This window comes from Bos taurus, chromosome 14 (assembly GCF_002263795.3).
Source record: "Bos taurus isolate L1 Dominette 01449 registration number 42190680 breed Hereford chromosome 14, ARS-UCD2.0, whole genome shotgun sequence".
In the NCBI taxonomy this organism is placed as follows: domain Eukaryota; kingdom Metazoa; phylum Chordata; class Mammalia; order Artiodactyla; family Bovidae; genus Bos; species Bos taurus.
The window spans coordinates 9,087,207-9,112,649 of NC_037341.1; the positions used below are offsets into that span (position 1 = coordinate 9,087,207).

The 25,443-nt window shown below is 49.2% G+C and overlaps 1 protein-coding gene across 1 annotated transcript; it reads left to right on the forward strand.

Moving 5' to 3' along the window:
* Nucleotides 1–24,708, forward strand: OC90 (otoconin 90). Its single transcript, XM_002692609.7, has 14 exons — nt 1–46; nt 2,018–2,083; nt 3,581–3,637; nt 6,028–6,202; nt 8,511–8,623; nt 10,761–10,889; nt 11,041–11,082; nt 12,430–12,480; nt 14,613–14,660; nt 15,405–15,458; nt 18,180–18,296; nt 19,140–19,311; nt 20,919–21,025; nt 23,955–24,708. Exons 1-14 carry the CDS (start codon nt 1–3, stop codon nt 24,245–24,247), a joined length of 1,470 nt encoding a protein of 489 aa, XP_002692655.3. The 3' UTR covers nt 24,248–24,708.
* Nucleotides 24,709–25,443: the final 735 nt, after the last annotated feature.

Here is a 25,443-nt window from a genome sequence, read left to right on the forward strand (position 1 = left end):
ATGATTGTGCTTCTCCTCCTGGGAATGCTGATGGCTCCACACGGCGGTAAGTAATGGTATTTGACTGTATTTCTGGCTTTGTATATATTTACTATGAACACTGGGGTTTCCCAGGTGGCGCTGGTGGTAAAGAATCCACCTGTCGGCGCTCAGGGGGGCTGGTGCACCGGGATGACCCTGGGGGATGGGATGGGGAGGAAGGTGGGAGGGGGATTCTGGATGGGGAACACATGTGTGCCCGTGTCTGATTCATGTCGATGTTTGGCAAAAACCACTACAATATTGTAAAGTAATTAGCCTCCAATTAAAATAAATTAATTAATTAAAAAAAAAAGAATCCACCTGTCATGCAAGAGACGCAAAAGACTCGTGTTCCATCCTTGGGTTGGAAATATTCCCTGGAGAAGGAAATGGCAATTCATTCCGGTATTCTGGTCTGGAAAATCCCATGGGCAGAGGAGCCAGTCGGGCTACAGTCCATGGGGTCACAAAGAGTGGGACACGACTGAACGCGCACACACGCAGACACGCATGAACCCTGGGCCGTCTTGCCAAATTCCATTTGATTTACTTATTATTTTTATCCTCTTGCCAAGTGAGTGATGGAAAGCAAACATTAGTGATAAGCTTGAGGGTTAATCCACATTTTGAGCATGGATGTGGGGGATGGGGGTTGAGGTGGGCACCAAGGAGAGCAAAGGGCAAGGGGCCAGTGAGCAAAGGCCTCTCCACCCAACAGTGCATCTCCTCCCCCGCGGTTCACAGCCGCTGTCCTTTGCTTTGCTGACTCCCTTGGAGTGTGATGGCCTCTTTGACCCGCGGTTGCTCCCTTGCCCCTTCAAACTAGATTGACTGGTTTGATCTCCTAGCAGCCCAAGGGACTCTCAAGAGTACATTCAAACCCTAAAGCCATCAAGTAAGCTCCTTGCTATGAAGAACCTAGACAGCGTATTAAAAAGCAGAAATATCACTTTGCCAACAAAGGTCCATATAGTCAAAACTATGGTTTTTCCAGTAGTCAAGTACAGATGTGAGAGTTGGGCCATAAAGAAAGTTGAGCACCGAATAATTGGTGCTTTTGAATTGTGGTGCTAGAGAAAACTCTTGAGAGTCCCTTGGACAGCAAGCAGATCAAACCTGTCAATTCTAAAGGAAATCAACCCTGAATATTCATTGGAAGGACTGATGCTGATGCTGAAGCTCCAGTACTTTGGCCACCTGATGTGAAGAGTGGACTCATTAGAAAAGACCCTGATGCTGGGAAAGACTGAGGGCAGGAGGAGAAGGGAACGACAGAGGATTAGATGGCTGGAGAGCATCATCAACTCAATAGACATAAATCTGAGCAAACTCGGGAGATAGTGAAGGACAGAGGAGCCTGCAGTCCTGAGGTCACAAGGAATTGGACACAACTTAGTGACTGAACAACAGAGGTCTTCCACCCTGTTGTCGTCTTCCCAAGCAACATTTATCAAGGTGCAGTTTCTAGACCAGCAACTTTCAAACCAGCTGGGGAGCTTATTAAAAATGTTTATTTCTGATACTTACTCTGGAGTAAGTCTGTGGGATCAGACCTGAGCGAGGGCACAAGGACCATAACTTTTACTGAGCTTGCATCCCAGGTGAGATTGATGCTGACAGTCTGGGGAAAACTCCTGTCCTCAACTATAAACTACTCAGGGTTTGGGGTCTTTTCTGTATCTGTTTTTATTTCCACCAATCCTTCATCTCAAGAAACTCCAAACAAACATGCCATGTAAGTTAAAATTATATGCTTCCTATGCAACAACAGCTTAAAGATAAGTCTCAAAATCTCCATCCCAAACCAGAAGACTACTCCCTTAAGACCAACCAATATAAAACACTGGGCCACCCTGGTCACTCCAGGCACTAGAAAAACAGGTGTAGAATCCAGCTGACCTGCATCCTCATCACTCTCCCGGCTGCCGCCTCCCCGCCCTCCCCGGCACGTGGGCAGTGCCTGTCTTTGCACTAACCTTGTTCTTCTCGTTTATAGGGGGCCACCCTCTTGACACCCCACACCTTCCACATGAGCTGCCTCTGGGACTCTCAGAAAATATCAGTAAGGATCCTTTGCTCTTTTCTTAGGAGACCTAGCTTGGTAGCAAGCTGTCTAGGATATTGGCAGAGAGACTGATCCCTTCTGAATATACCCTAGAGTTGCTTACTGCTATGGCATTTGACGGTACAGTGATCTGAGTAAGACTCCAATGCGTCTCCCTCACAGTTAATTCTGGTGTCTGACCCACCATCAGGCTCTCCTTTGAGACAAAGCACTAAAAATTTTTATCGAGAGACACGGGTCAGCTGGAAGGGGAAACCAGGTGAAGGAAGGAAATGGGCTAATCAATCAGGGTTACACGGTAATTGTATTGAAAGGACAAAAATAAAAAGGTGACGCATTGCAGGGCTCAGGTTATCAGAAAAGGGGATCTGTAGTTGTCCCTTGGAGAAGGGAAGGTTTTCCTGGCGCTGGATTGTAAAGAGTTCTCAGGTGGGTTCTTATACAGGCATCGAATAGAGTACATAGCTGGTGAGGTTTACCCTGAACTAAGGGTTCGTTTCTGACCTTTCAGAGAGGTAACTGGAGTCAACCAAATTATTTGTGCACTAGCCCATGCAAGCTAAGTGACCAGTCCCGTCCAGACACATTCATGGCCTCTATCCAAATGGCACAACCCCCATGGGAAGTGCAATGCCCAGGAGGAGGTGTTCTTCAGGTAGATGTTTAGACTCACAAGCCACACTTGGCTTTTAGAAGGATTGAGGCCAGGAAGCACAGTGTGCCAACAGGCCATGCCAGCCGCTCTTCTTTACCAGGAGAAGCCCTGGCATCGATCTACACGGCAGTCCAGGAGCTCCTAAGTAACAGCTCAGATACAAGGGCTCACCCAGAGCAGCCCCAGACCTGCCTTAACCTCGAAGCTGCATTCTCCATAGAAGTCAGTATACCTAGTAACCAGCTCATAGGTATAATTTCTAAAATGCCCAGAAGGGACGATGCCCAGTTCCAAAAGTCATCACGTTGATGGAGACCCAAAATGATGACTTCCTGCCAGGTGTTTGTAGTTTAGCCATAGTTTCTACCAGTCCAGACAGACCTCACCATCCAGGGGTCTTTTTCACCACTGAGCATTGTTGTGAAGGGCCGACTTGGAATTGGAAGTCTTTTCCATCATTGGAAAGGACCCTGATGCTGGGAAAGATTGGAGGCAGGAGGAGAAGGGGACAACCGAGGATGAGGTGGTTGGATGGCATCACCGACTCAATAGACATGAATTTGAGAAAACTCCAGGAGATGGTGAAGGACAGGGAAGCCTGGCATGCTGCAGTCCAAGGGGTCACAAAGAGTCAGACACTACTGAGTGACTGAACAACAACAACACAGCTCAATTTTTATCTTATTAGTTTTCCATGGCAACCTGCGTTACTAGAAATGTAGCCTAAGGTCAAATCTATTCTTAGAGAAGGAGTTTTACTCACTCTTCCTGAAGGGGGTGGACAGGGAAAGGAAAGGGGAGAACCCAACTCTAATGTATTATCTTTTCCTTCCACTTAGGTATGACTTTCTTCAATGGGATGTTTAAAAATGTAGAAGGTGTGGCCGAAATTTTTGGTGAGTTAAATCTGAACTTGCTTTTATCCCCTGGGTGTTAGGGCATGGGGTGTGTGTGGGGGGAAATCTAAGGAAATTAACAGAACTTGGGGGTCTGCCCTCTGAGCATGGCCTCCCCTGCAAGCTCCGAACAACGTGATCAAATTCTGATGTGAATGGTAGTGCCTTTTATCGTAGGGTGAGTCACTGAGGGACTAGGTGGTTTTGTTATCCTTTCTTCATTCTTACTGACCACAGCCTGGTCAGGAGGGGAATGGCATCCCTCTTTTCCAGGCAAAGGAGTTAAGGGAATTGCCCAGCCACACAACCAGAAGGGACAAGGTCTTTTCTGAGTTCAGAGCTTGGTCTTACACCGAAGTAGTTTTATGTTTCCTTATCAACTAGTACATAAAGCTACATAAAGCTTGAGAAACATTCCGTGGATCAGTTCTGTATTCATTACGTGACTACAAATTGCACGATGCTGTGGATGCTGTGATGATTCCTAGCCTCGATAACTAAAAGTACCCAAAACAAGATTATAATATGATGGACACAAGCAAGGTGGCTCTGCATTGCCTATTAGATTAGACTATGCTAGGTTTAAAAGTGCACTTAAAATGTATAAATGACTGAGTGCAGGTCTTGAATGAAAATGCATGTTTCCATAAACACACACACACACACTCACACACATAAACCCCAGATGGACTTTTCCCATCAACATAAAACCTTTTATCATGTTTCTGATTAGACTGTGTGGAAACAAAACACGGGTAGGGAAGTTTGAACGAGGTAGGAAGAAACTAGCAGAGCAGTGAACAGTCAAGGTGGATGTGATCCTCACAACTTTGGATCTCCCCCAAAAGACAGCTGAACACCGAAGAATTTACGCTTTTGAACTGTGGTGTTGGAGAAGACTCTTGAGAGTCCCTTGGACTGCAAGGACATCCAGCCAGTCCATCCTAAAGGAAATCAGTACTGAATATTCAGTGGAAGGACTGATGCTGGAGCTGAAACTCCAATACTTTGGCCACCTGATAGGAAGAACTGACTCATTGGAAAAGACCCTGATGCTGGGAAAGATTGAAGGTGGGAGAAAAAGGGGACGACAGAGTATGAGATGGTTGGATGGCATCACTGACTTGATGGGCATGAGTTTGAATAGGCTCCGGGAGTTAGTGATGGACAGGGAAGCCTGGTGTGCTGCAGTCCATGGGGTCATAAAGAGTCGGACACGACTGAGTGACTGAACTGAATTGAACCTCTTTTTGATCACCCTGTGCATTTAAATTGGTGCTGTGGGATCATCTCATTAAGTATGTATCAATCCTCCAGGCAGAGAGAGTGAGCATGAGATATAGAGTCATAAAGTTGGATGCTGTTTGCTTGCCAGTTACGTTTGCAAGAGCATTTTGTTTAGGGCAAGTCATCATTGCTGGTGGATACCTCAGGCATGTCTCTGACCTTTGGTTTTTTTACCTGTGAAAGGGAGGTGACAGAATAGGATCTGTCTTTCAGAATGAACAAGACATTTATGGGATCGTTGACCATGAAAGCCTTTCATAGCATTACTCACTCTATCAATTTTAACTATTGTGCTATTTAAAGCATCTAACTGTTTTTGGCACACAACAGGTAACCCCAGATTATTAGTGTCTATACTCCTTTTTTTTCCTCAGGCTGATTTATAGTTCTTTATTGCCAAGACTGTATCATTTGGGATCCATTCAGGAAACTAATAGGAACTTAAATAATAAAGACATTTAATGATCTCACATAAGCCTTCTGAAGGCACAAGGACTGATGCAGTAGCGCAGCACTGGCATCTGAGACCCAGCAGGCTCATTTTATCTTGCCCCACTGCTCCCTTGGACATAATAGTTTTTCAGCTTTAGATATGGGGCCTCATGGTTGCAAAGTGGTTGCTGCAGTTCTAGCCCAGTATATCCTCACCACCTTCAAGGAAGGAGAAAATTGTAGGTCAGAAAGGCCCTCTTCTATGTCTTTATGCTTTATTAGGACAGGAATATGTCTCCAAAGCTTCTAACAGACTACCCCTGAAGTTTTTTGGGTCATACATGGTTTTCATGGCCAGCCCTAGACTAACCTTATCACAGAAGCGTGAGATTACCATGATGAGCTGAGAATGATTATTAAACATCCCTAGGGACTTCGGAAGGAGGCTCACCTTCCTTGAGTACTTTTCAGGTTTGTTGGTAAGGCAGAAGGATGAAAGGCCATTGGGGGGCAACCAACGGGGACCGCAGCTTGTAAACCTGCCTCCCTTCAATGGTCAAGAAGTCCTGAGTATGCAGTGGGTGCTTAGTAGGTGAGGAGGTTCTATCCCCCTGAAAAGGGGGCTCCCTCCTCAACTCTGGCTCCCGGTGAGCCCTGCTCCCCTCCCCCAGACTGCCTGGGCTCCCACTTCACCTGGCTGCAGGCCGTCTTCACCAACTTCCCCGCGCTGCTCCAGTTCGTGAATGGTATGAGGTGCGTGGCTGGGCTCTGCCCCCGGGACTTCGAAGACTACGGCTGTGCCTGCAGGTTTGAGATGGAAGGGCTGCCTGTGGACCAGTCTGACAGGTGAGCAAGACCAAAGGTGAGCTCGTGGAGGCCCGGCTGAGCTTTCGGCAGAGCACAGGTGCAGAAGGCTCCCTGGTCCCTGCTTCTGTGTGCAGGTGTATGTGGGCATGTGCAACACAATTTAAAATCTTAGAAGCATTCGGCGTCAGCAAGGATACGGCAAATAGCTACGGGTAGCAGGAGGGTCAGTTAGGACAATGTGTTGGTATCTGTTAGAGTTTGGGGGCTTCCCTGATGGCTCAGCGGTGAAGAATCTGCCTGCAATGCAGGAGACTCAGGAAGCTTGAGTTGGATCCCTGGGTTGGGAAGATGCCCTAGAGCAGGAAATGGCAGCTCATTCCAGTACCCCAAGGACAGAGGAGCCTGATGGGGTCACAAAGTCCATGGAGTCACAAAGAGTCAGACACGACTGAGCGACTGAGGCTGCACACATGTTAGAGTTTTAAGCAGATCACCTATAAGCCAGTAATTCCCATGTTCTGTTCCTTAGGGACCTGACCTTGGGCAAATTATTTTACTTCCTTGTGTTCCAGTTTATTTACCTATTAAATGGAGGTAATAAAAACACCTACCTCATAGTTATTATTTAGGATTACACGACCAAATACAAGCTAATGTGATGGAATTCTGCCTGACTTGTTGTTTTCAAGGGTTATTAGTGATTGATAACAACAGCAACAAGATTAGTAGTGCTGTGTTAGTAGTGATGATAGTAGTAGTGATATAACAACATTAGTAGTAACAGCTGTTATAGTAGCTACAGTAGTATTAATAGTAATAGCAGTGACAGCAACAGAAGCAGTGCTAGTGAACCGGTGATGGTGTTGGTGTTAGTAGTAGTAGTAACAATAGTAGTAGAACAGTTGCTGTAGTAGCTGTAGTAATAGTAACAGTAGTAGCAATAGCTGCAGTACTAATAAAACTGCTATCAGGGTTTAGGGGTTGGGCTAGTAATAGTAGTAGTAACATTAGTAGTACTAGAGGTAGTAATAGTAGTATTTAAAGTAGTAAGAGAAGTAGAAGTAGTAGAAGTACTACTACCAGTAGTAGTAGTTATAGCAGTAATTGGAGCCATAGTAACTGCAGCAGTGTGGAAGTCTCGCCTTTACTCTGGGACCATGTCCACACCTCACTGGTATTATGCATGCATGCTAAGTCACTTCAGTCGTGTCCGAGTCTTTGTGACCCTTTGGGCCCTTTGGACCCTTCCAGGCGCCTCTGTCTATGGGATTCTCCAGGCAAGAATACTGGAGTGGGTTGCCACATCCTCTTCTAAGCGATCTTCCCAACCCAGGATTTGAACCTGCGTCTCTTATGTCTCCTGCACTAGCAGGTGGGTTCCTTTCCACTGGTGCCACCTGGGAATTCCCACTGGTACTATATTTGTGCCCAAATCCAGTGTGATGGAGTGTGCGCCTTCATCCACACAGACTCCCAGAAGGTAGGGAAGGATTCCCATGGGTGTAAGTTGTTTCTGGAACAGAGGGCAGTCTTCCATCCCTGGGACCACAAGCCAGCTCATTGACATTCAGAAAGGGAGAAACTGATTCCATTCGGGGCATGGTGCCAGGACCATTTCTGGGAACGTGTTTTTCTTTCAGGTCCTCTCTTGCCACTTCTTTTAGTTATTAAAATACTGAGCAGACCTAGAAGTCAAAAAAATAAAGCAGCAATTCATCACTGTGTTAATGATCAAATCGTTGATGGCCGAAACTGGCAGCATGCTGCGTCACACCCAATTTCAGTGACTTTACACGGTGCAATTGATGGAGGTGGGAGTTTCCAGACTTCTGGGATACAGATTATTTCCACCTTGAACTTGCTTGCCAGACCCCAAAAATAATTGCTGTAGTTTTATTGAGTGTTTACCATGTGGTAGGGTCTGTATTGACATTCTATTGACCTGAACAGATTTCTATAAGTTAGGTAGTGTCAGAAACAGCAGCCTGCCCAAGGCCATCAGCTGCCTGTGTGTTTTTTCTTCTTTGCGTCTGGCTCCACTGTCCTCCTGCTTGCACTGCAAGAGCCACCTGACTTAGCTGTTTGGTGTCAGCCTCTCTCTGTGATCAACCTTGACCTTGGCAAGTTACAGAGCTCCATGTGTCTCAGTTTTCACATATGTAAATGCTGATAGCTATGATAGCACCTGCTGCATAGGCAACACAATTCAAATTCAAGCATGTGTGTGTGTGCGCACACTAAGGACTGAAACAGGTCACTGCCAGGAACCATCCGGGGACACTGAATGATGGTGTGCTGCCTGCCCGTGCTCTAACCCACGCTCTCATTCCGACCCTTCCTGCCGCAGCTGCTGCTTCCAGCATCGCAGGTGCTACGAGGAGGCCGCTGAGATGGACTGTCTGCAAGACCCTGCCAAGCTTAGCACAGATGTCAACTGCATCAGCAAGAGTATCTCGTGTGGTGAGCGTCTCCAGGTGTCTCAGGAGACTGGGCTGAGAAACGACAGTTCAGAGACTCCAGGCCCAGGCTCCCAGGGTCCACCCTCGTCATCGTCACCATTGCCTGCATCGCTGTGGGTACTTACAGCCCCGCCAGATCTGTGGCAGCTGCACCTTGCAGGCAGTAGAGGCCCACTACATGCTTTCTGAATTGAAACAACAGTTGCTCAGCCGATTATTTGATTTACAATGCTATGCTTGTACCAACCCTGGAAGCTTGGGGAGGGCAAATAGTTTGCTACTTAGGCATTGTGGATTTCGGGGAGGGAGTACCCTGACCTTCTACTTAACAACTTTGATCCTCAAAAGGGGGAGGACAGAACCTGCTTCAGAGATTTGTTATAAAAATTAAGTAATGCTTAAAATGTTACATTTACAATTTTTAAACAGTGTTAAATGTCAAACAATATGGAGACTGGCATCTGTTGAGAACGCAATGATGGTGGAAGTGGAGGCAGATGCCATGATGGATGAATAAGGCTGGGGTGCTTGTTTATAAGAATCAGACACTTGTATGTTCCAGTCTCAGCTCTCCACCTTACCTGCTGTGTGACTCTAGGAATTTTACTTCATGTCTCTGAACAATCCTGGCAGAAGAAGTAGAGTAGGCCAAAGCAGAGAGGGAAGAGGACCATGGCAAGATGGGGTACTGTATTAGAGCCAGCCTTTTTGAGTGACTGTTACAAGTCGTGGATAGTATACACAGCAACTCTGGTCGTCCTAACAACTCTGTTAGACAGGGGTCGTCATCCCCAGTGTTCAGATAAGGACAGAAAGGCTCAGAGAAATTTAATAATAACTCTCCCAAAGTCACATAGCTGCCAAGTGGCAAAGCCAGAGTTTGAACCCAGGTTTGACTGGCCCCTCAGCCCAAGTAATGTCAACTGGCAGGAGTCTGGAGCATCAGGAAGGGTGTAAATCACTAGGTGAGGAGCACAGTGAACCAGGGAACCATGGCTCATTTGCTCATTCACCCAACACTTACACACTGAGCACCCCACCACGTGCAAGGTAATCACCTACATGTCGGCGGTGCCCTGACCTGGGGTTTCCTCTCACTGTCAGACACTGGAAACGTCAGAAAGGAACCGTACGATACGTTAAGAAGGGCTAAGATCTGGGGAGGAAAATACATCAGAGGAAAAGCACAGAGAGGCCTGGGGAGGGGGGTCCTGTTTAAATAAGAAAGTCGGCTGAACCCTCCCTGTGAAGACGGCAGTTGCGTGAAGACCAAGAGGAGGGGGAAGCCGCCTGTGGCTTCTCAGGAGAACAGCAGATGGAGGAAGTGGCCCGCGGCGGACCCGGGCTCCAGGGGCCTGGTGTGTCAGGAACGAGGGGGACAGCAGGTCAGAAGTGGGGTGACAAGGGAGGAGTGAAAGGAGGTGAGGTCTGAGAAGGAACAGGAGGTAGTGGTGTTTACTTTGAGTGAAGACGTTGATGGAGGATTCTGAACACACACACAGAAAGGCATGGTTTGACCTGAGCCCTAAAGACTGTTCTGGCCCCTCAGTGGTGAGAAGAGGCTGGGCAACAGGGGAGGAGGTGGGGGGCCTAGTGAGGCCTCTGCTGTAAGCCAGGCAGGATGGGGGGCGGGGGTGGAGAGCAGGTGGGGGTGCATTGTTGCTATTGTTTAGTTGCTCAGTTGTATCTGACTCTTTACCACCTGTGGGCTGTAGCCCACCAGGCTCCTCTGTCCATGGGATTCCTCAGGCAAGAATAGTGGAGTGGATTGCCATTCCCTTCTCCAGGGGATCGTCCCAACCTAGGAATCGAACCTGCATCCCCTGCGTTGGCAGGCGGATTCTTTACCACTGAGCTGCCAGGAAAGCCCAGGGCTACATGATCAGATTCATATAGGTTGAAAGCAGAGCCGGTAGGGTGGCCTGGTGGATGGGGTGTGAGTGTGGGAGAAAAGTGCCTTTGGCTCCCAGGCTGGATCACACAGCGGAAGGGACGGAGCTGTCGTGGATGAGCTGAAGAAAACCGCAAGAGAAGCAGGGCGGTGGAGGGCAAGTCAGCAGTCAGTTTGAGCATTTGCATCACCTCTTGGGATTCCCAGTGAGCTCTTCCCATCTGTTCTGTCCTTGCTCTGCATACAGAATCCAGGGACACCTGTGAGCACCTGCTGTGTACCTGCGATAAGGCTGCCATAGAGTGCTTGGCTCGGTCCAGTATCAACTCTTCCCTGAACCTTCTGGACACATCTTTCTGTCTGGTTCAGCCTCCAGGTAGGAAGACCCAGGCCTGGCGTCATTGCTGGGGCTGGTGATCTGGGGTGGGAGCTGGTCAGAGACCATCATCGCTGCGTTTCTTCAGATGCCCAAGTCCAGCGCCTTCTAACATCCCCAAACCCACTTCTCCAATGTGCTTTCTTTTCAGAGACAGCCAGCAAGGAAGAGCTGCTGACCGTCCTGCCAAGAGGTAAGGCCTCTTCGGGAAGCCACTCTTGCTTGGACCACAGGGCCTTGGTTGCAGATGGGACTGGATGGATCAGGGTTAGGTTGGGGAGCTGGAGTGACCGGTGGCACTGAAGGCGTGTCCACCTCCCCCAGCTAGAGACACCATTGAAGTGTAAAGTGAAGTTGTTCAGTTGGGTCTGACTCTTTGCAACTCCATGGACTGTAGCCTACCAGGCTCCTCCATCCATGGGATTTTCCAGGCAAGAGTACTGAAGTGGGTTGCCGTTTCCTTCTCTAAGAAACACCGTTACTTCTGATAAATTCAGTCCATAGCCAACATCAAATGGCCCTTGCTAGGTAGACAGGTGTGAATTTGATCTGGTTAGGATGAAGACCCCAGGTTCTTCCTCTCTGTCTATAGCTGTGAGCAGGACATAGTTCAGTGCTCAGATAGGGCAAGGCCCTTCCGGCCGGGTGACCTCCTGGTGGTTGAGGCCTCCTGGGGATAGACTGGCTGCCTCCCTCGTCTGTCCCCCAGAGCATGCGGCCCAAGGAGCCACCTGGGCTCAGGTGGGGACTCCCTAAAGAGGAGGTTGTTTTCTTTATGTCATTTTTCAGGACCAGGTGGGCTCTTCATAACTGTCTACTGAACAAAGCAAGGGATGGTTCTAAGTCTAAAACATGAGTCTTATGAAAAAAAGTGAGAGTTAAGTTTATGCACATCATTCCTTGTCTGCCAAATTCCCCACGATCTCTCAGTCCCAACCTCGTGGGTACCCAAGGATGGGAAGCTCAAGGTGCACCCTGGCCGAGCATCCTTCCTTTCCTGGGGCTGCAGTCTCTTTCTCAGAACTAGTCCTGCCGTGTTTGCTAAAGAGGAAGTTGGTGTGACTGTGTGTGCCATGGATGTGGGTGTGTCTGTGCCTATATGTGTGTGGATTTGTGTATGAGCATGTGTAGGCATGCGTGTGTGGACGTGTGTGTGGGTTGTGTATGCATGTGGTATCTCTGTGGACCTTCTGAGTCCAGCACCCTCTCTCTCTGCCATCCCGTGTGAACAGCACTCTTCTCAGGTGGGGACCACGGTCCACAGCCACAAGCCTTCAGGGTTTGCAGCCCTTTGGTTGCAACAGCCTGTGACTGATGGTGTCACTTTCCCCACAAGAACCAGCACTGACTGGAGCCCCTCCTGAGCAGGGTCCCTGCTGGGCACCCCTATGTCCTGAGGTGGGGTGCGAGAGGCAGGATAAGCAGCCCCTCTGGGAACATCTTTGCCAGCCCCCTCCCTCCTCCCTTGCCCAGCCTGTCCTTGGAGACCCTTGGCACTTGCTTTCATCACCCATTGCTCCCAGGGTCTCTCTTTCTCCAGTGGTTCCTGTGGAGCCCACGGACTCCAGCCTGATGGCCATCTCAGGAGAAGGTGAGCACAGGGGACCGGTGGGGACCCCAAATACCTGTGTTTTGATGGTGCCATCTGCCTACTTGCTGAGATTGGCTACCTAAAATTCCCCCTGCCTGGGCTTGCAGTGGAACCACCTCAGGAACATTCCAGAGTCCCCCCTACTTCCTTTTGACCCACAGATCTCTTTTCTACTTGCTCAGCTTTCTCCCACAACTCCTAGTCCCATCTCAGGAGAATTACCAATTAAAACACAGGACCCACACCCTTGACCATCTGACCTTGAACTTCAGATGAACAATGAATGCTGTGTTCATATAAGTGTGTCCCAGAATTTGCATGAGCCCTACTTCTACTAAAAAGATATTTATTGTTCATGGGAAATCCAAATGTAACTGGGCTTCCTGGTTTTTTATTTGCTAAATCTGGCAACTCATCACCGCGGGGAGAGCCCACTGCATACCCGCTGCCTACAGATTTGCATCTAGTTCTCTTTTGCTGCTGCTGCTGCTGCTTCTGCAAGGTTAGAAGCAGAGGCTCATGGGCTCATCCCGTGGCTATCCTCCACGTCCAAGGCCATGTCATCCCCAACAGCTCCCAGAAAGCCCGTGCCTTGGATTCCTGGTCCTGAGAAAAGAGGAGAGGGCACCAACACCAAACCAAAGCTCCACCATACGCCCTGCCCCTAAGCAGCCGCCACACCCAGTGTGACTGGCAGTGGCCACGTCCCTTCGAAACTGAGGATAATGGGACTTTCTTGGCTGCCCAGTGTTTAAGACTCCAAGGTCCCAATGCACTTGTTCAATCCTCAGTTGAGGAACTAAGGTCTTCCATTACTGCACAGCATGGCCAAGAGCAAACAAAAAAAGAATAAATAAAAAAATTGAGCATAAGCTACGGGTTTCCTGGCCCCACCAGACAATCACAGAATCACCCCCAATTCATACATTTTCCACTTTCTTCAACCAGAATCCTTACTCCCCTTGTGGCATGACCCTGGGAAAGACTCAAAGTAAATAAGGTTCCTCAAGGAGTCTGGAGTCTAAGTAGAGGAAGAGGGTGGATGCACTCACATCTTTGCCCCCAACACACACTCAACATCTTCACACCCACGACCTCAGCAGTGTTCACAAATGCCCTCCGAGGAGGAAGCCTTAATGTGGGCTCAAAAATCAATCACATGAGTGCTGATGGGACAGTTTGTAAGGGTTTGCAGCTGTTCTCACCATTATGGGGTGAAATTATGTTTTAGAGTTAGGCAGATTTGGGGTGGATTCCTGACTCTCCTATTTTTCAGCTATGTGACTTGGGGAGCATGGTTTAACCTCTCTAAATTTCACTTTGCATAGAAATCAGCTTTTTTTTTTTTTTTCAGGTTAAGAGCTAGATAGTAAATATTTTAGACTTGGGGGCAAGAAGATCTTTTTCACAACTACTCAACTCTACCATTGCCGCAGGAAAGCAGCCACAGACAGTCTGTAACTGGATGGGTGTGGTTGTGGTGCCAATAAAACTTTATTGACAAAAATGAGCCGAGGGCCGGGTCATAGTTTACCAATCCCTGGAAAAGGTTGACTGTTCCTATTCTTTGGGGAGACAGAAGAATTCAATGAGACAGAGCACGGGAAGATTCTGGGCCAGCATCTTCTTCCAAAAATTCTAATGTGGCTACAAAAAAAGCACACACAATGTCAAACCACAAGCAGGATACTGGGAGACTGAAACTATGTAGCCTCATTTAATGCTCATACAATTCTATGAAATAATTACTAGAATCTCCATATTCAGATGGCATATTGAGATGGAGAGAAGCTGTCGAAACCCAGAGTTGGTGGGAGGGTTGAGATTTGAAGATGCCGCTTCCTCCATCCTTGCTTTTAGACCTACGTTTCCTCTTAAGCTGCCTTCCCAGATGAAGCCATTCCAACCAGGGAAAATAATGGCTGTTTCTCCCAGAGTGGTCATTTGCTGGTCTTTCTGTCTAAACCACAAGACGGGCCCTTATCTGGCCTTTTGTCCACTGAGTTGAGAAGTAATGGGGCCACAATACCCAGACAGAGTCCCTGATCAGATTGCCATGGGTCTTCTCTCCTCTGCCCGGCTAAGGTGCTGAGCTGGGTTGGTAATTGAGATTTGATGATTTCTTTTCACAGTGGCATCTGAGACCGGAGCTGACCAACTGATCACGCTCTCCAGGACAAGTAAGCAGAAGGGACTTCAGAGGAGGGCACCTAATAGAAAATGCCATCTCGGTATTTGTGCTGAGTTCTGGTGACCGACTTCCCAGGTGGCTCAGTGGTAAAGAATCCCTGCCAGTGCAGGAGACATGGGTTTGATCCCTGCATCAGGAAGATCCCCTGGAGTAGGAACTGGCAACCCACTCTAGTATTCTTGCCTGGAAAATCCCATGGACAGAGGAGAGACGGGTGGGCGACAGTCCATGGGGTCACAAAGAGTCAGACACAACCGAGCGTGCACACACACACACTCACACCGGTGACCACTATTTGACAGGGTCTGGAGTGAGTATTATTATGCCCATTCTGCAGATTATATAGGAAACCAAGACTCTGGGATATTAAAAACTCTAAGTCATTCTAGCCTTGATTTCTGGACTGCTTTCTAACCCCAGACTTCACAACGTAAGATTTGTCTTCTTCCTGTTATACAGTTGTGATTTCACAGAGAACAAAGTCTTATCTAAAAGTAGATGGGCAAGACGTCATCAAGAGAATTAACCTATTTACTTTGTTCGTGGTGATTAACAACCATGGCTCTATTTTTTAAAATATTTACTTATCTATTTATTTGTCCCTTGGGAAGTGACTGGGGGCAGAGCAAAGAGCACGTGGCCTCCTGCGCCCAGGGGATGGGAGCCGCCTCTGGACACTAAGATGGGACAGACTGGAGTTAATGCTCACTCCCTATCTCTCCCTTGGGGACAGAACCAGGTGGAGACCAGGAAGGCATGGAGGACTCTGGGACCACGCCTTCTCCAGGTAGGCATGCTCAGCTTCTCCCCCCTTGGCGTATGTTGTTGTCCCCTGTACATTTATCGTGTGCTCCCCAAAATGAGAGAACTCACTGAAGCCAATTTACTTTCAACTCCCCTCCTCTACAAAAATTACTCCCTTTACCAAAAAACAGACAAAATGAAATCAAAAGATCCGTTAATAGGAAGATACAGAAACCTACCTGCTAAAGAGATGCATTTAGGAAAAAATACAGAAAACTATACTTGGTTGTCTATTTAAATTCACAGAATACAAATAGCTACTTTTAATATTTGAAGATGTTTTCTTCCAGTCTCTACCCAACCCAGAGTAAGCACATCCGTAACATAAACAAAATGAATTTGAGATCACTTGGCAGCTACGGTTTCACAGTCTGAGTTGTATCACTTCATACAACGAGGTGATATTCACCTGACATGAAGTATTTTTCTGTAACATGGTTTTTACAGGCTATGCAACAATTCCTTATGTGGAATCCTATCATTTATTTAACCAATTATTTCTAACATGTGTTATTATAAATAATAGATACATACTTTCTTTATGCCTATGCACTTCTGATTAATTTGTCAGGATAAATACCTAGAAGTTGAATTGCTGTATAAAAGATGTAATCATTTCAGGGCTTTCAACATGTCACCATATTGCCCTGGAGAAAAACTGAATCAATTTACACTCACAGGTGCATTCCAGTGGCCAATAGTGGGTACTATTTAAAAACAAGAGAATGAAAAACCTCTAGTTTTTAATAGAAAAAAATGGTAGCTCATTATTTTCCATTGTTTCCTCTGATTAAAATTAAACGTGGTGTGTTTTTTTTTTTTTTATACCTGAACTGGGCTGGCCTCTCTCACCCTACGACCGCTTGTCCAGGCGTGGACTTCAGGATAAACTGAGCTCCACTTCGATTTGTGCAGAAGCAATGGGGCATTTTAAAGGCCGATGAGGGAGGAGGAAGGGGAAACTATTAGGAGCTCCCGCAGAGCCAGAAAAGTGGAAAATTCCAAAGAGAGGGTAGGGGCTGTTTGCTGAGACCTGTTCGGCAAGGTGGGTGTGGATGGAAAGCAGTGAATTCTCTTGACTGCCTTGCGCTTTCTTGGACCTTAAGGACCTTAAGGAAGACCAGAGCTGGGTCATCCCAGGGACAAGGCTTTCCTTGAGTGTTAGAAACCAGGCTAGGGTTTGTTTGGGCTTCCCTGGTGGCTCAGATGGTAAAGAATCTGCCTGCAATGCAGGAGAGTGGGGTTCAGTCCCTGGGTCGGGAAGATCCCCCAGAGAAGGGAATGGCTACCCACTCCAGTATTCTTGTCTGGAGAGTCTCCATGGACAGAGGAGCCTGGTGGGCTACAGTCCATGGGGTCACAAAGAGTCAGACATAACTGAGTGACTAACACTAGAATTTGGTTAAGTCTCTTAGGGTGGGGAGTGCGGAGAGCTTGCAGTGCTCACGGGCTAAGGTCGAGGGAGGGCTCAGAGGGGTCTGACTGAAGTTTGGTCAGGGAGAGTCTTCATCTGTTTCCAGCTCTCTGGAGTGTGGTAGAAAGTCACCATTTAATGGGTTTCCACTTGTGGGGCTGGAGAACTGAACAGGATGCTAACTTTAGGAGGCTGAGGTTATGACAAGGTTCCTGAAGGGCTGCTTCTAACCCATCAGGATCAGAGTGTGGAGCAAGCAGAGACAGGAGCCTGGATGTATGAAGAAAACCAGTATGGCGCGTCTGGAGAAGGACTGCAAGTTAGAGGTCCAGGCCTTAGCCTGAGCTCTGGGGACTGAGCCTGGGTCAGTGGACAAGTGGGGCAGAGCCTCCTGACGCTCCCTTGGTCTGGACCAGACTGGGCTGGAGATCTGGCCTGGGGCTGGAGACCTTCCTGCCTGCAGCCAAGGGGGCAGGTGGGACTGATATATGACAGTGAAGGGAGGTCCAGGAAGCAGGACCATATCGCTGGCAGCCTTGCCCGCGGTGGAAGGGACTTCGCACTTAATTCTGAGCATGAAGAGAGGCTAACGCGGTTTTGAAGAGTTTGAGGGAGAGTTTCGCTTGCCTGCGTGATTTTATACTGAGAACTGGCTTAATGTCTCCATCATTCTGTTTTCTCTTCACTTGTGAGCATCTTGGTGGCCTTTACTTGGCAGGCGCACGATAGTAAATATAACACGCATATAGGCTTGAGAGGTTGTGACGCTTCTTGCCCCCAAGAAGTATCCACATGTTCTAGCTTGGGCCCCAACCGTTTTAACATCATCATGGAAAATTTGGAAATTCTCACATAGCAGCCGAGGATCCCTGAGGCTCTGCCCTGGCTGTCTGCAGACCCAGTCTGAGAAGACTCTTTCTCCTGATGCTTTGTCTGAATTTGGCCTTGAGCATGTGTCCATCTGCAAATCTCTTCTCGAACCACTTTTTATTTAATTTAATTTTTTATTCTTTTTAACATCAAAAAACATTTTGTACTGGGGTGTAGCCCATTAACAATGTTGTAATAGTTTCAGGTGAACAGGGAAGGGACATACATATACACGTGTTCATTCTCCACCCAGCCCTCCTCCCATCCAGGCTGTCACATAACATTGAGCAGAGTTCCAGGTGCTATGTAGTAGGTTTTTGTTGGTTATTCATTTTAAATATGTGCACATGACCTTCCCAAAGTCCTTAACTTCCCTCGAATCACTTGTTGAATATGGACCATAAAGACGTGTGTTTTCAGGGTCTGCAGAAATTGTTGCCACAGAGAAAGGTGTAACCGTCGTCCCCGCTGGCATTAAATCTTTGGGGTTGGCTGTATCGTCCATCAAAAGCGGTCCCGAGGAGACATCTAGAAAAGGTGAGCAGAAGCAGAGCGGTGTCTGTCCTCTCCCGGTCTTAAGATCCTCTTATGAGTGGGGTGGTTCTTCAAGGCCCTTGCTGCTGCTGCTGCTAAGTCGCTTCAGTCGTGTCCGACTCTGTGCGACCCCATTGACGGCGGCCCACCAGGCTCCGCCGTCCCTGGGATTCTCCAGGCAGGAACACTGGAGTGGGTTGCCATTTCCTTCTCCAATGCGTGAAAGTGAAAAGTGAAAGTGAAGTCGCTCAGTCGTGTCCGACTCTTAGCGACCCCATGGACTGTAGCCCACCAGGCTCCTCCATCCATGGGATTTTCCAGGCAAGAATTCAAGGCCCTTAAGGTCACCGTAAGGCACTGTGACCATCCCACTTGGTGCCACTAGAGGGCGCCATCTCTCCTGCATGAGCACCTTTAGTCATCAGCTGCTGGAGGCTGAATCGGGAAAGGAACCGCTGACGGAGGGCTCTTGTCGCTCTTACCGGCTCAGAAAGAAAGAGCTCGGCATCGTCTGCACCGTGGTTTGCTGGAAAGAATGAAACACTTGGGTTTTGATGGTCCTCCTCCTTGGCTCTCCTTTCTCAGGCGCCTTAGCAAAGGCCCCGCACCTGCAAGGAGCCACAGCTGGTGGGACACACACGGGGGACTGGGCTCATTCCTGGGCAAGACACTGGCAAGGCGCTGCTCAGGCCTCTGGGCTTTGTGGTCCTTCCCCGTCTGAACTTGTGACGATGGGGTGTGCAGGGACGATGGGTTTTGCTTGGCTTAGCCCAAGTTGCAGGGTGAGGAAGAGGGGAGGGGAGAAGCAGGGCAGAGAGAGACAGAAATGAGAGTCCTGTTTCTCAGCCTGTGACAGGCTCACCGTCCTGCATCCGGGAAGCGGGGACCACACACGGGTGAGGTCGCAGCTTGGAGAGATGCTCTTCTGTCTGACATCCCGGTGCCCCGAGGACTTTGAAGCCTACGGCTGTTACTGTGGGCAGGAAGGACAAGGCGAGCCGAGGGATGCCCTGGACAGGTACGCGGGTCATCGCTTCAGGCTCACAGTGTTGCATTACCGCGCTCAGGGGCTTGTTGCCATGACAACCCCTTTGTCCTGATGAGCAGCAGAGGCTCCAAGACTGACTTGTTTGAGGTCATTCAGCCATGAAGGGACAGAGCCAGACAGATTCAGATCTTTTGATATGGGAGTCTAGACACAAGTACTACCCAGCTGCTCTAAATTGGGTTTCCTAGGTGGCTCAGTGGTAAAGAATCCACTTACCAATGCAGGAGATGTGGGTTTGATTCCTAGGTCAGGAAGATCCCCTGGAGAAGGAGATGGCAACCCACTCCAGTATTTATGCCTGGAAAATTCCATGGACAGAGGAGCCTGGTGGGCTACACAGTCCGTGGGGTCACAGAATGAGACACCACTTAGGCACTAAACAGCAACAACAGCAACATGTAGAATTGGGGTCTTCAGTTGATTTGCTCTGCAACAGGACACGTTGAAGTGAGCTTCTCGACAACTTTTAAGTTTAATTGTCAAATTTTGTACCTACTGCTCTTGGAAGAACTTCCACTGACCTCATGCATTGATTAATTTATTCATTCATTAATATAGGCATTCGGCCTGCGTTTGTTGTGCTTCTGCTCTGTGTCTGGCACTGTGCTAGGTGGTAGAGACATATAAAGGACTAAACTTAAACAAAGCAGATCACAACAAATTGCCTCTGGAGCTTGCAGTGAGAGATACGGACAATTCAACAAAACACCACACACTATAACATATGCGGTTAGGACACGGGGGAAACAATGGGGGACTCAACCTGGAGATGAATTAGAGAAAGATTCTGAGAGCGGAACTGGTCGAGTTTAAAGGTTGATTGCACCTGAAGACCCACCTAGTTCATGGCCAGTTAGAGCTCTAGTGGAATGGTGTACACTGCCCACACCCTCCAATGGTGAAGTTGCCTAGGGAGGATTGGAAACTATATCACAAGTTTCCTTGGACTTGGGGGGACACTGAGGGAGATTGTGAGGCTTTATGGGGCCAGATGGGTGAGTCTAAAAAGCAAGATCACGATTCATCCCCATCTGTTTCCTGAGATCTTGCTCTTTGCTAGCCACTTCCTTAGAGGCAGTTCTCTACGCCCAGGATAGTTACTCTGTTCTCTTTTAAGGCTGGGGACATAGGGGATACCCTATGGATGTAGGATTAACTGTTCTGTTGTATAAAAGTTTGGAGGGAGTGTGTCACTGCTAGCCCATGTGGTACTTTTGTATATACTTAAAGTGGGACCTTTTCCTCAAGACTCTTTCTGTTACAAGATTATTGTAACAAATATGCAATCACCTATCTTTTCAGTCAACAGAGTCATGATAAAAATACAAAAAACTTTTTTTACAATTACAAGATGCTTCCAGTGTGATGGACCCTGCCTTCGATGTGGCATCCTGGTACAGTCTGCAACCTGAGCAACCGTACACAGTGGCCCTTGGTGTGTGTATCAGTCAGCCCTGTGTGCCCTGGAAAGGAGGCGCTGACTACTGTCGCTACTACAGGGAGTGTGGGAGAACTAAGCCTGGAGGGAGTTCTGGGGGCAGCGGGGGCCTGGCAGTAAATGATTTCCTTGCTGTTAGGTGCTGTCTGTCCCATCACTGCTGCCTGGAGCAGGTGAGAAGACTGGGCTGTCTGCTCGAGAGGCTTCCTCAGTCGCCGGTGCTGTGCGTGGACGGTACACCCGAGTGTAAGTGCTGCGGGCCAGCAAAGTGGGCTGTTCTTTCATTCAGCTCAGCATGGGGACCACAGCTCATCTGACAGATGCTTCCACAATCACTTGTTCACCTCTAATGTGACTTATTATGTACTCTGAGGCACACATTAGTACCCTTATTCCACTGAGGAGGAGACTCAAGTTCAAGAGAGGCCAAGTCAGCTGACCAAAGTCACCGAGCCTGTGAGAGCAGGTGGGGACTAACGTCACAACCCACACTTACCCAGTGCTTCCCACGTGCTCTTCTGAGTTCTGGAGTTCATCCTCACTCCAGTTCTGTGAGGTAGCCCCACGAGCCTGCCCATTTTACAGATGAGGCAAGTGAGGTCCAGGGTCACACAGGTAGGAAGAGGTGATAGAACTGGGGTTGGGACTGTGAAATCATAATTCCTCAGACCTAGAACCGAGTCTCCACTGTGCGAGTGGGTCTCTCTTCCTAAAAACAGAACCCTTTCCCCACGCGGTCTCCTGAAGAACCCCACAGAAAAGGGGAAGTGACTCCGGCTGCAGGGAGGGGTGGGCCTGCGTCTCCACTCCTCCCAGTGGTGGAAGCCGGAGGCGCCTTTGTGGCCACTCAGGGTCTGGGGGGTGGCGGTGGAGCCGTCTGGAAAGAGCCCAGCTGCCGGGAGCCTCACTGTGCCGGGCTTGCTATAGGACTGACTTCGTCTACATCTGACTGCTGCATCAGTGGGTACAGCTCCCTTAGGCTTCACAGCTTAAAAGGAAACGGTCCCCGTTTCTCTCGAGAGCTGCGTCGGGGGGTGTCGCTCTCACTTTTTATCTGGGGAAGCCCCGGGCTGAGTGCCCCCCCTCCCCCCCGGGCACCCAGCCTTGGAGGACCAGGTGCGCCTCTTGCCTCCCGGGAGCTCTGGGCTTTACACGTCATGCATTCAGTCATCCATTCATTCACTCCCCTAACCATGTGCTTCTCCATAAAACCGCCACCAGGAATGAGGAACACCGTGAACAGACAGGGTCCCTGCCTTGAATCACTCACAGGCGGGAAGAGAGATAAGCAAAGGACTCGAGTCTTACTGGTACCACTCATAGGTAGTACAAGGGCCCAGGAGCACTGGAAAGGGGCTTTGAACCCGCGGAGTGCGGCAGCCAGGATGGGAGAACTTGGCAGAAGTAAGAAGGGGCAGTGAGGTGAGGTTTTCCAGAGGTTAACGGGTTCCCTGATGCCCATGACCATGTGTGTTTTTAAAAAAGAAGTGGGGAGGGGAGGGGAGAGACAAGTTGTGGCATTCGGGGAACTCCTGAGTCTGGGAATGACACGTGGTTCTGTATTACGGGAACAGAAAGTGGAGGCGGTGGGACTGTGGTGGTGCAACGTGAGGTAGAGAAGACAGGTAGCAGATCAGACACCCAAGGCTGAAAGCTGTATGCTTCGTCCTGTAGGCGGTGAGGGGCAGGGGTGGGGTTAGAGCCCTGAGTGACGGGATGAGATGATCGCTGTTCTCGGGGATGCCGGCATGCCTCTGGGTCCCATCTGCTCAGCTTAAGGTGCCTGCATCGCTCTGGTCTCAGTGAACCCGGGAACGCTGTGGTGTCACTTGAACTCCTTGGGGGCTTCAGAGCCGGTTCCAACCCTCTGTGAGGGGTGAGCATGGTGTCCTGGAGCGGACGCAAGGGCCGGGGTGTAAGAGCTGAACACCTTGGAGCGGTTCCGGGCCGTCCTCCGCGAGGGGCACGGGCTGAAGCGTGGAGCGGCTCTGGGGAACGGCCGCCGCCTCTGTCCGCTCTGCCCATCTGTTTCTCGTCTTTCTGCTCCCTGCTGTGGAGATGCCACAGCTGTGTCTGGGCTGACCGGAAGGCCCGTGTCAGAGATTTGGAGGGTCGGTGTGATGAAAAAAGTCTGGTTGATCTGGTTGATGGTACTTCATGGTAGTATCAGACAAAAAAGAAAATTAAACAGACCCAATACAGACCCAACAGACCCAGGAAGTCTTTGGGCGTCCCTGGTGGCTCGGACGGTAAAGAACCCACCTACAGTGCAGGAGATCTGGGTTCCACCCTTGGGTTGGGAAGATCCCCTTAAGTGAATGGCAACCCACTCCAGTATTCTTGCCTGGAGAATCCCATGCACAGAGGAGCCTGGTGGGCTACAGTCCCTAGGGTCGCAGAGTAGGACAAGACCAAGTGTCTAACACTAATACGTCTTTGAAAACCACAGACAAAGGTACCATTTGTAGAATGCTTGTCTATGTCTGAGCAACTTCAAACACATTCATTCTTTTGGATCACACAGATCTCTGTGCTCCACCCCGACTGCAGGCAACTGAAACAGTCAAGAAATAAAGTGGGGTCATCAGACTCAGCAAATAAAAATACAAATTGTAAAATATATATATATATATATTTCTGCTGTGATAGAAAGAAGCATAGGGTGGGATTTGATGGGAGCCCACAGGAAAGACACCCCCTTTAAGCCGGCAAGGAGCGGAGGGGTTGCCAAGTCATTTTGTGATGGACAAGTATGAATCAACCAGGAGAAAGTTAAGAGTATTCCCAGTAGAGGAAGAAGGCAATGGCACCCCACTCCAGTACTCTTGCCTGGAAAATCCCATGGACAGAGGAGCCTGGTAGGCTGCAGACCATGGGGTCATGAAGAGTCGGATACGACTGAGCGACTTCACTTTCACGCATTGGAGAAGGAAAAGGCAACCCACTCCAGTGTTCTTGCCTGGAGAATCCCAGGGATGGGGGAGCCTGGTGGGCTGCCGTCTATGGGGTTGCACAGAGTCAGACACGACTGAAGCGACTTAGCAGCAGCAGCAGTAGCCAGTAGAGGAAGCAGTGCATGCAGGGCCAAGAGGTTCAAGACGGAGGGAGGAGGCCAGGCCAGAGGGGGCGAGCGTCCCGCGGCGGCTCAGGCTGCTCCTCTGTCCTCGCCCCTCAGGTGTGGGGGGGAACCTGTGTGCGAAGCTGCTCTGCGCCTGTGACCTGTCAGCGGCCGAGTGCATGGCCTCTACCTTCTACAACCAAAGCCTCCAGTCGGCAGGCAGACGCGAGTGCCGGGGCGACCGGCCGACCTGCGAGGGCGGCGGGCTTGCGGCTTCCGCCCCGGCCTCCAGCTCCGAGGAGGACAGCGAGGAGTCCTCGCCCCTCACGGAGGGCCTGAGAAGAACCACAAGGTTCCTGGGGAAGCCGCTGGGTCTCGTGGGGACCAGGCCACCGTACGGCCCGAGATAGACGCCCAGAGGACCTGAGCAGCACACCCTGTGGATCAGCCCCTCCTGCTCCCGTAACCCCTCTGGGCCTGTCTCATCCTCCACGTCCTCAGCGGAGGCTCACAGTGCACTCTGTAGACCAGTCCCTCCTGCTCCCGTGATCTCTGGGCCCGTCTCATCTTACCCGTCCTCAGCGGGCCCTCACCCCACTGCTCACAGTGCAGGGAGACCCTTGCACACACACACTGGGACCTGTTTGTCAGTTCACGTGCGAGTGTGCCTTTGGAAAAGGCAGACAAGGGGTGGTTCGATGCTTCCTGGAGTGCACTGTGGACGCTCAATAAATATTCCAACCGTTTCTTTGTTATAATCTTTTTGGCTGTGCCATGCATGTGTCATGCAGGGTCTTAGTTTCCCGATCGGGGATTGAACCTGCAGCCCCTGCAATGGAAGTGCTTATTCTTAACCACTGGACTGCCAGGGAAGTTCCGTTTTTTGTTTTGAAGCAATGTTGTGGATACTGACAAATAGATTGCAAGAGTGAGATGAAAGAAGAATGGAGGGTGAAAGAGTATCTCCACTCCCTAATCACTGAAAGGTACTTTTCCTTCTATTAAAAAAAGAAATATATATATATATATATATATATGTATATATATATATATATATATGAAGGAGTGTAATCAATCTTATGAGATGACATGGGTCACCAGTAGCCCACCAAAGATGTATGCCACGCTGATATGACAGCCTTTCTGGTATGTTGAGTGGCCACAGCTGCCACCATGAAAAAACAGATAACCCTGTCTTGGGTCTAGCAATATTGATTTAAAAAAAATAGGGGATAATCCCAGTGGCTCTAAGTTTGGGGGATACAAATGCCCTTTTGGACACAGATGAATGTAATAGGAATTACAAAAAATTGAAACTGTATCATCTATTCTCCCACCCGCCCCATAGTTACTGAGATCTTACTGTGTATCAAGCAATAGGCAATGCCTCCAGAATCCCCCTCAGTATTTGATAAGGACACAGACTCTAAGTTCACACTGCATCCTTGGTTCTTGATTCCTGTAAATCATGTGGCCTGTGGTGACATGGTGCAGGGTCCCTGCCTGCTCCTCAGGTGGGAAAGCAGGGCCTTTGGAGTTAGTTCATGCTCGTGAGCTTCTCAAGGTGTGGACTATCCTGGAGTCAACAGGGTTGAAAACCTTAGGA